This window comes from Sapajus apella, unplaced genomic scaffold, assembly GCF_009761245.1.
Source record: "Sapajus apella isolate SASKATOON/1434 unplaced genomic scaffold, GSC_monkey_1.0 scaffold88, whole genome shotgun sequence".
NCBI lineage: Eukaryota > Metazoa > Chordata > Mammalia > Primates > Cebidae > Sapajus > Sapajus apella.
In genome coordinates this window covers 4,738,170-4,748,440 of record NW_022437028.1, presented here as the reverse complement: position 1 = coordinate 4,748,440, position 10,271 = coordinate 4,738,170, and the positions used below count along the sequence as shown (strand labels likewise).

Below are 10,271 nucleotides of genomic sequence, written 5' to 3'. Positions count from 1 at the left end.
AAAAAAAAAAAAAAAAAAAAAAACTGGGAAGAAAAGAAACAACTGTCGGCCAGGCACAGTGGCTCACACCTATAATCCCAGCACCTTGGGAGGCCGAGTTGGGGGTTTCACTTGAGTTCAGGAGTTCAAGACCAGCCTGAGCAACATGGCAAAAGCCTATCTCTACAAAAAATACAAAAATTAGCTGGGCATGGTGATGTGCACCTGTGGTCCCAGCTATCCAGAGGGCCAAGGCGGGAAGATCGCTGGAGCCAGGGAGGCTGAGGCTGCAGTCAGCCATGATGGCAAAACTGCACTGTAGCCTGGGCAACAGAGACCCTGCCCAAAAACAACAACAACAACAAAGACTGTCATAGTGCCTCATCTTTCAGTTTTTTAACTGCATTGCTTGAGATATCATATTAGCTTTCAAAAGATGTAACAGAGGTTCAGATATACCACCTTTGTTATCTGGTAAACTTTCACTGACCACAGCTGAGAATTCAAAATTTTTCATTTTCCACCCACAACAGCACAGAGAAAAAGAAGTGAGAGGAGGACTCTTCCTAATTATTAGATGAATCAGGAAGTAACTGCAGTGAAGGCCGAGGATGGTGGCTCACATCTGTAATCCCAGCACTTTGGGAGGCCACGGCAGGCAGACCACCGGAGGCCGGTAGTTTAAGACCAGCCTGGCCAATGCAGCGAAACCCCATCTCTACTAAAAATACAAAAATTAGCCGGACGTGGTGGCTAATGCCTGTAATCCCAGCTACTCGGGAGGCTGAGACAGGAGAATCATTTGAACCAGGAGGCAGAGGTTGTAGCGAGCCGAGATCACACTACCGCACTCCAGCCTGGCGACAGAGCAAGACTCTGTCTCCAAAAAAAGAACTGCAGAGACACCAACAGCAACATTCTAGACTCTGCTGATGGTGAAACTGACCATACAGGCAAAATCTCAGACGATGAATCTTCAGATGACAACATCCTCCACACATTTCCCCAAACTGAAGAATCAAGGAGCCAACAATATGAAGCTGTCCCTTGGTGTTCACGGGGACTGGTGCAAGGCCCTTCCTCAGACACCAAAATCCACGGATGCTCAAGTTCCTTATATGAAATGGCATAGTATTTGCACATTAACTTATACACATCCCTCAGTACACTTTATTTTTATACAGAGATGGCGTTTCATTATGTCACCCAGGCTGGTCTCAAACTCCCGGACTCAAGAGATCCACCTGCCTCAGTCTCCCAAAGTGCTGGGATTGTAGACGTGAACCGCGATGCCTGGCCAGCCTTCCATACATGTTACATATACAGGCTGAGTATCCCTTATCCCTAATGCTTGAGACCAGAAATGTTTCAGATTTGGCTTTTTTTCACATTTTGGAATTTTGCATTATATTTACTGGCTGAATATCCCAGCGCAGTGGCTCACGCCTGTAATCTAAGCACTTGGGGAAGCTGAAGCAGGAGGGTCACTTGAGCCCCGGAGTTCAAGGCCAGCCTGGGCAACATAGTGAAACCCCATCTCTATTAAAAACAAAAACAACAAAAAAACCCCACCATTAAAATGAGCTGTCACGGTGGCGTGAGTCTACAGTCCTAGAAACTGGGGAGGCCAGGGCAGGAGGACTGCTGGAGGCTAAGTTTGAGATCAGCCTGGGGAACACAGTGAGACCCCATCTCTTCAAAAATGTTAAACTTGAAAAAAGAGAAAACTGTTTTTTTGTTTTTGAGACAGTTTTGCTCTTGTCACCCAGCCTGGAGTACAACGGTGCAACCTCAGCTCACTGCAACCTCCTTCTCCTGGGTTCAAGTGGTTATCTTGCCTCAGCCTCCCAAGTAGCTGGGATTACAGGTGCCCGACACCACGCCCAGCTAATTCTGGTATTTTTAGTAGAGACCGGGTTTCACCATGTTGGCCTGATTGGTCTCAAACTACCGATGTCAGGTGATCCACCCGCCTCAGCCTCCCAAAGTGCTGGGATTATAGGCGTGAGCCACCACACCCGGCCGAGAAAAACAGCTTTAAAAAATATGCATTAAAAAATAATAAAAATAAACCGGCAAGTCAACAAGTGAACAATCCTTATGCTCTTTCACTGGGAAGGAGTGGAGGAAATCACATAGCTGGCAAGGCCAACTTCGAATACAGTCCAATGCTGAGAAAGGCTGCCTGTGTAACAATTCTCAATGCAGAACACCCGCCACCCTGCAGGCCTGACTCAGACCTACCTGTCATTTGAAGCATTGAGTTCCAACACGGCATCTTTGAGTGCTGGGCCCAGAAGGGCTCGTGCCAAGCACAGAATGCTTGTGGTCTTGCCAGTTCCTGGCGGGCCCTAGGAACGAGATCTCCAGTAAGGGCTTCTAACTACCAGAAGGACCGCAGGTGGCTCCTGTGTTCTGCTCACCACTGTTTGCATCTCTGTCCCCTCTAACCCTCGCATCCCATCCGCAGCACACACACAGGTCAATAGGGCTGGCCAGGGACAGTGGCTCAAGCCTGAAATCCTAGCACTTTGGGAGGCCGAGGCAGGCAGATCATCTGAGGTCACAAGTTCGAGACCAGCCTGGCCAATGAGGCAAAACCCCATCTCTACTAAAAAATACAAAAATTAGCTGGGTGTGGTGGCATGCCCCTGTAGTCCCAGCTACTCAGGAGGCTGAGGTGGGAGAATCACTTGAACCCGGGAGGTGGAGGTTGAGGTGAGCTGAGATCACACCACTGCACTCCAGCCTGGCGAGGTTGTCTCCCAAAAAAAAAAAAAAAGGGGCCAGGTGCAGTGGCTCACGCCTGTTGGGAGGCAGAGACAGGCAGATCACCTGAGGTCTGGAGTTCAAGACCAGCTGACCAACATGAAGAAACCCAGTCTCTACTAAAAATACAAAAAATTAGCTGGGTGTGGTGGCGCATGCCTGTAATCTCAGCTACTCAGGAGGCTGAGGCAGGAGAATCGCTTGAACCTGGGAGGTGGAGGCTGCAGTGAGCCAAGATCGTGCCATTGCACCACTCCAGCCTGGGCAACAGAGCAAGACTCCATCAAAAAAACAAAACAAAACAAAACAAAAAACACAGCAACCAACTCCAGGCCTCCCAAGTGACTTGAGTGAAACGCTTCCCTTTGCGGGGAATGGTGAGAGGCTGTCTGCGGAGGGAACGCTGTGCACAAGAAAGCACTTCAGTGGGCAGCAGGGGGAGACACTGCCACGCTCAACAGGCTCGGGGCTGTGTACTCACCGCAATGATGATGTTGGGCACATTCCCTTCCCTTGCAAAGACCTAAAGCGAAAATGATCATTAAAACTGGTTAAAACTTGCTTCTGGATGACTACAGAAAAAAGAGTAAACACGCAGGTTAAAACTTGGCTGAGCACAATGGCTCATGCCTGTAATCCTAGTACTTTGGGAGGCCAAGGTGGGAGGATCACTTGAGGCCAGGAGTTAGAGGTCAGCCTTGGCAACATAGCGAGCCCCTGCCTCCCCAAAAAATAAACAAAATTAGCCAGGCATACTGGTGTGCACCTGTACTCCCAGCTACTCAGGAGGCTGAGGTGAGAGGATCGCTTGAGCCTGAGAAGTGGAGGCTGCAGTGAGCTGTGATTGCGCCACTGCACGCCAGCCTGGGCAAGAGTGTCACCCTGTCTTAGAAAACAAAACGGCTGGGCGCAGTGGCTCAAGCCTGTAATCCCAGCACTTTGGGAGGCCGAGGCGGGTGGATCACGAGGTCAAGAGATCAAGACCATCCTGGTCAACATGGTGAAACCCCGTCTCTACTAAAAATACAAAAAATTAGCTGGGCATGGTGGCGCATGCCTGTAATCCCAGCTACTCAGGAGGCTGAGGCAGGAGAATTGCCTGAACCCAGGAGGCGGAGGTTGCGGTGAGCCGAGATCGCGCCATTGCACTCCTGCCTGGGTAACATGAGTGAAACTCCGTCTCAAAAAAAAAAAAAAAAAAAAAAAACACAAAACCTGGTTAATTTGTAAGCTTTAGGAGCTGACTCTTGCCAGCCACACAGCCCGTACAGCAAACATGGGTACAGATTTCTCCGTGTGGACTGTGTGGCTCGTGGAACTCTCATTTCTTTTCTTTTAGAGATGGGTCTCGCTCCGTCACCTAGGCTGGAGTGCAGTGGCATGATCAAGGCTCACTGTAGCGTCGGATCCCTGGGCTCAATAGATCCTCCTGCCTTGGTCTCCTGAGCAGCTAGGACTGCAGGTCCTCACCCCGGCATCTTAAAAACTCAACACTTCATTCTTCTGTACGAACCCGAGGCTTCACCCATGTTTCCCATCGTGGACTGTCCAACCCACGAAGCTGAGGTCGCCATCATCTTGGTTTGGCCTCATCCTCACCCCGAATACCTAAATTACCAGGGCTTCATCCTCCTCGTCTCCAGGCCCCTTTATTTCTCTCCATCCCCACTAGCACTTTCTGAAGCCCATTACCTCTGTCTGATTGCCATAATGGGCCATTAACTCATCCCCGTGCTTCCAATCCTGCCTGTGCTTTCAATTCTGCCCGATTCAAATCCACCTCCCACCCTGTACCCACAACCACCTTTCTAAAGTACACACCTATTAAAACATTTTCCTGGCACGGTGGCTCACACCTGTAATCCTAGCACTTTGGGAGGCCAAGGCAGGTGGACAACCTGAGGTCAGGACTTCGGGACCACCCTGACCAACATGGAGAAACCCCATTTCTACCTAAGATACAAAATTTGCTGGGTGTGGTTTTGCATGCCTGTAATCCCAGCTACTTGGGAGGCTGAGGTTTCAGTGAACTGGGATTGCGCCACTGCGCTTCAGCCTGGGCAACATGAGTGAAACTCTGTCTCAAAAAGAAAAAAACATTTTTACTTAACTGAAATCCTTGACCTCTCCCTGTCCTCACTATGAAGCCCAAACTCTTTGTTTCTCAGAGCAAGGGTCTTGCTCTGTCATCTAGGCTAGAGTGCAGTGGCGTGATCATAGCTCGCTGCAGCATCAAACCCCTAGGCTCAAGACATCCTCTAGACTTGGTCTCTTGAGTAGCTGGGATTAGGCGCTTGCCACCATGCCTGGTTTGAAGCTCACTCTACAGGCACGTGCCACCACACCCAGCTGATTTTCAAATTTATAGAGACTGGTTTCACCATGTTGCCCAGGCTGATCTCAAACACCTGGCCTCAAGTGATCTGCCTGCCTTAGCCTCCCAAAGTGTTGGGATTACAGGTGTGAGCCACCGCGCCCAGCCTTAGGCAATCTTTTAAAAAGCCACTTGGCTGGGCCTGATGGCTCATGCCTGTAATCACAGCACTTTGGGAGGCTGAAGTGGGTGGATCACGAGGTCAGAAGTTTAAGACCAGCCTGGCTAAGATGGTGAAATCCCGTCTCTATTAAAAATACACACATATTAGTAGGACGTAGTGGCGGGCGGCTGTAATCCCAGCTACTCGGGAAGCTGAGGCAGAAAACTGCTTGTACCTGGGAGGCGGAAGCTGCAGTGAGCTTAGATCGTGCCACTGCACTCCAGTCTCAGCGACAGAGCAAGATTCCGTCTCAAAAAAAATAAAATAAAAATAGTAGGGCCTGGTGCTATGGCTAATGCCTGTAATCCCAGCACTGTGGGAGGCCGAGGCAGGCAGATCACCAGGTTAAGAGATAGAGACCAGCCTGGTTAACATGGTGAAGCCCCCTTTCTACTAAAACTACAAAAATTAGCTGGGCGTGGTGGCGGGCCCCTGTAGTCCCAGCTACTCAGGAGGCTGAGGCAGGAGAATCACTTGAACCCGGGTGGCAGAAGTTGCAGTGAGCCCCGATCGCGCCACTGCACTCCAGCCTGGCAACAGAGCGAGATTCTGTCTTAAAAATAAATAAATACAAATAAGAAGCCACTAACCTCTAGCCTGCTCACGGTGTCTTCATTCCCGACAATTTCATTCAGCTTTACTGGCCTATATTTTTCAACCCTATTAAGAAAATGCATAAAAATGTTGGCATGGTTATCTTCCACTACCCCCACAGAAAAGTACTTAAAGGTCATCCCAAGAGCTTTGTCAGAAAATTATATACATTCAGTACAAATATGCCAAATGGCTGCAGGTTTTAAATGTAAGATGACAGCTAGGCATGGTAATCCCAGCACTTTGGGAGGCTGAGGCAGGGGGATCACTTGAGGTCAGGAGTTCGAGACCAGCCTGGCCAGCATGGTGAAACCCCATCTCTACTAAAAATAGAAAAATTAGCCAAATGTGGTGGTGCGTATCTCTAATCCCAGCTTCTTTGGAGGCTGAGGCACGAGAATGGCTCAAACCCAGGAGGCACAAGTTGCAGTGAGCTCGCACCACTACACTCCAGCCTGGGTAACAGAGCAAGACTCTGTTTCAATAAATAAACAAATAAAGTGTAATAAGATGCCCAAGTGCCATTTGAAAAGTTAAGGGGGGCTGGCATGGTGGCTCACGCCTGTAAGCCCAACACTTCGGGAGGCTGAGGTGGGCAGATTACGAAGTCAGGAGTTCCAGACCAGCCTGACCAACATGGCAAAACCCTATCTCTATTAAAAATACAAAAATTAGCTGGGCATGATAGCAGGTGCCTGTAATCCCAGCTACTTGGGAGATGAGGCAGGAAAATCACTTGAACCTGGGAGGTGGAGGTTGCAGTTAGCTGAGATTGTGCCATTGCTCTCCAGCCTGGGCAACAGAGTGAGACTCCATCTCAAAAAAAAAAAAAGTTAAGGGCGTGAGAATTGCATAGCAAAGGCTTCAAACCTGCCACAACAGAAAAACACCTGTTGCTGCTGGAGCAGGGCCAGCGTAGGCCATCTGGATCAATGTGACACTGTGCCACAACCCCATCTGTGTGTCACAAGAGGCCCACCACACAGCGCTGACATCATTTGGTATGACAACATGGGTGCAACGAAGCCCCTTTCTCATCCCTTACCTGCAGTTTCTGCAGACGTGTACCAAGTACATGGCTGGCTAGACAAAAACCCCAGGCCTAGGCCAGGTATGGTGGCTCACAGCCTGTAACCACTTTGAGAGGCCAAGGCGCGTGGATCAGTTGAGGTCAGGAGTTCCAGAACAGCCTGGCCAACATGGTGAAACCCTGTCTCTACTAAAAATACAAAAATTAGCAGGGTGTGGTGGCACACGTCTGTAATCCCACCTGCTAGGGAGTCAGGCAGGAGAATCGCTTGAATCCAGGAGAGGTTCAATTGCATTCCAGCCTGGTCGACAGAGTGTGACTCCATTTCAAAAAAAAAAAATTGGCCGGGCTTGGTAGTGCATGCCTGTAGTCCCACCTACTTGGGAGACTGAGGCAGAAGGGTCACTAGAGCCAATGAGTTGGACACCAGCCTGGGCAACACAGCAAGATCCGGGTCTCGATTTTTTAAATTTCAAATGTAAATGTTATTGAACCTAATAGTCAAAATATTATTTTCAGCATGTAATCAATATTTTTTTAACAGCCTGAGGTTTTTAAAAACACTAGGTCATATGCTACTGGGCACAAAAATTTCTGAAAAACCGACTAGGTCAGAGAAGGTGGCCACCCGGGGTAGCCCTAGTTGTCATAAGCATTGCTGTAAGCGGGACTCCGCTTGCAGAGTTTAGACCGAGCACCTGGGGCCTCTTCCTCCCTCGGAATCCTCCAGAACAAGCCCATGGCCCGAGTTTCTTCGGAGCACGGCCCGCCCCTCGCCCACCCTCACATCCAAACGCGCCCATTCCTTGCGGCCTGGGGCCTCACCACGGCAGCTCATAGTGGCCGGCGCTCCCAGGGGCCTTGCTGGAGGCAGGAGCAGCGTCCTGGGCCCCCAGCTCGTCCGTGCCACCACCTCCGGCCTCCACCTCCATTCTCGCGCGTCCTCTTCCCGCCACCCGAACACCGGTCCCGTGGCGTCATCACGCAAGCCCCGCCCCCTGCCTTCCGCCGGGCGCGAGCGGAAGCCGCGCGCCTGCGCCATTCCGCGCCTGCGCAGAGGGTTCCGGCGGTGCTCAGGCGGCCATCGCTGGAGACCGCGGTTGCTACTGGAGACCTGACGTCCGGCCTGGGAGCTACAGGAAGGCGAGATCTGGCCGCGACGCCTTCCGAGAAAGCAGGTCGCTCTCGAAACGGACGTTTGTGTGGAAGATCCGCTCCACGGCGGCGTGGGAGGAGCAGGGCCTGGGGGCGTTGCGGCCAAACGCAGGCATTGATGCCGGGACACGGACAACGCCAGCCACCTGGCTCTGCTGGGCAGCGGGGTCTGGGGATGACGTCTGGGGCTCCCCATGCCTACTTTTCCAGATGGCTCCGAATGTCACCGTGAGCTGCTCCCGTTGGGTGGGTTCCTGCACCGCAACGGCGTTTGGCACTCGAGGTTTATTATCAGGGAATTCTCAGCTGCAAATGGGAATCCCCACCCCATTTTGCCGAAGAGGAAACTGAAACTGTCCCTATGTCAGAGGAAATGCAATGCTCATTCCAGGAGGATAGGGATTCAAGGCCAGGCGCAGTGGCTGACCCCTGTAATCCCAGCACTCAGGGGGACAGAGACCGGAGAAGCGATTGAGCCCAGGAGTTCGAGACCAGCCTGGGCAACATAGTGAGCCCCTGCCCTCCCCCCGACAAAAATACAAATAAAAAAATTAACCGGGCCTGGTGGCACGTACCTGCAGTTCCAGCTCCTCAGGAGGCGGAGGCGGAGGATTGCTTGAGCCCAGGAGGTGGAGGCTGCAGTGAGCTATGATCACACCACTGCACTCCAGCCTGATCTGCAGAGCAAGACACTGTCTCAAAAGAAGAAAAGAAAAATAAATACTTGAACCTTGCAAGTGTTTTGAGCATTCTTATTTTAGCATTCTATCTAATCTTTTCTCCCATAGCCCAGAATGTCGTGGTAATCAGTAATGATCCCAGAACTTTGGTAGGCTGAGGTTGGGGGGCATCCCTCGAGCCCAGGATCCTTCCAGCCCAGGAGTGTGAGACCGGCCTGAGCAATATAGTGAGACCCCATCTCTAAAAAAAAAAATTTTTTTTAATTCTCTGGTTGTGGTGGTACATGCTAGTAGTCCCAGCTGCTTGGGAGGCTGAGGCAAGAGAATCAGGCGAGCCCAAAGCTACAGTGAACCGTTATCAAGTCACTGCATTCCATTCCCTGGGGGGACAGAGTGAGATCCTGTTTCTAAAAAAATAAGAAGAAAAGAAAATAGGTACTTCAGATTCACAAGTGCTTTGAGCATTTTTTTGTTTTGTTTTGTTTTGTTTTTGAGATAGGGTCTCACTCTGTCACCCAGACTGGAGTACCGTGGCGTGACCTCAGCTCACTGCAATGTCCACCTCGAGGGTTTAAGTGATTCTGCCTCAGCCTCCCGAGTAGCTGAGACTACAGGCATGCACCCCTACACCTGGCTAATATTTGTATTTTTAGTAGCGATGGGGTTTCACCATGTTGACCTGGCTGGTCTCAAACTCCTGACCTCAAGTGATCCGCTTGCCTCAGCCTCCCTAAGTGCTGGGATCACAGGTGTGAGCCATCCCCCACTGCCCCCCGCTTGGCCAAGCAGTTTGTTTTAATGATAGTAAGTATTAAAGTCTACAGATTCAGAACTTACACAGTGTTTTTCTTTCCATATAATTTGGAAAAAATGCTTGAAATTGGCCTGTATTCCCCCTTAAAACTGATGGAGCTGTCTTGTCTGTTTTTTCCAATCATTATTCACTGGTCTTTTATTTTTCCAGAGTGGAAAATACAAACTCCTCTTGAAATGTAAACTTTTCTTGAAATATCTGCGGTTTTTCCATAGAATTGTTCCTGTGTGGTAATGTTCGTGTTTTCCTTGTAACGGCGATCACTCACATCCGTCCCATCACATAACACAGTTTAGAAACTAAACTAATTTTTAGTAAATGCAGAACACGGTTCCTTTCATGGTTCTCCAAAAACCCCACTCTACAAGAGGGCTTTTAGCGCTGCCAGGACTCTCTTCGAACTGATGTGGTTGGAATGCCGGGAGAACGAGAGACGGAGGTGACTTTTAGGGCAGAGCTGCTCGGTCAGGACATTTTTCTTTTTTTTAGACCGAGCCTTTTGTGACCCTTTGGACTTGGGCCCAAACAGAGCTCAGAGCTTAAAAACTCCAACCACTCCCCTGGGACCAAACAGCCCCAATGTTGGGGAATCAGGGACTGCTGGGGAAACCACAGGCTCTTGTGAAAGGGCAAAGACTAGCCACAGAGAATTCCTCCTAGCAAATCCTTGAAATCCCAGGAAATTAAATATATACCGAGGCCAAGCTCCCAGA

General features: G+C 50.2%; 1 protein-coding gene across 2 annotated transcripts in view; it reads right to left on the bottom strand.

The window, feature by feature from the left end:
• RFC2 (replication factor C subunit 2) overlaps positions 1-7,912 on the bottom strand; it is a 31,968-nt gene extending 24,056 nt beyond the window's left edge. The window contains exons 1-4 of one of the 2 annotated variants that reach the window (XM_032254927.1): positions 7,735-7,912; positions 5,876-5,945; positions 3,230-3,271; positions 2,224-2,330 (exon numbers count right to left, since the gene is read on the bottom strand). In XM_032254927.1, the coding sequence (XP_032110818.1) occupies positions 2,224-2,330; positions 3,230-3,271; positions 5,876-5,945; positions 7,735-7,841 (326 nt within the window). In that variant the 5' untranslated portion in view covers positions 7,842-7,912. The remainder of the gene's footprint in view (positions 1-2,223; positions 2,331-3,229; positions 3,272-5,875; positions 5,946-7,734) is intronic. The other variant, XM_032254928.1, reaches the window with a different exon arrangement.
• Positions 7,913-10,271: the final 2,359 nt, after the last annotated feature.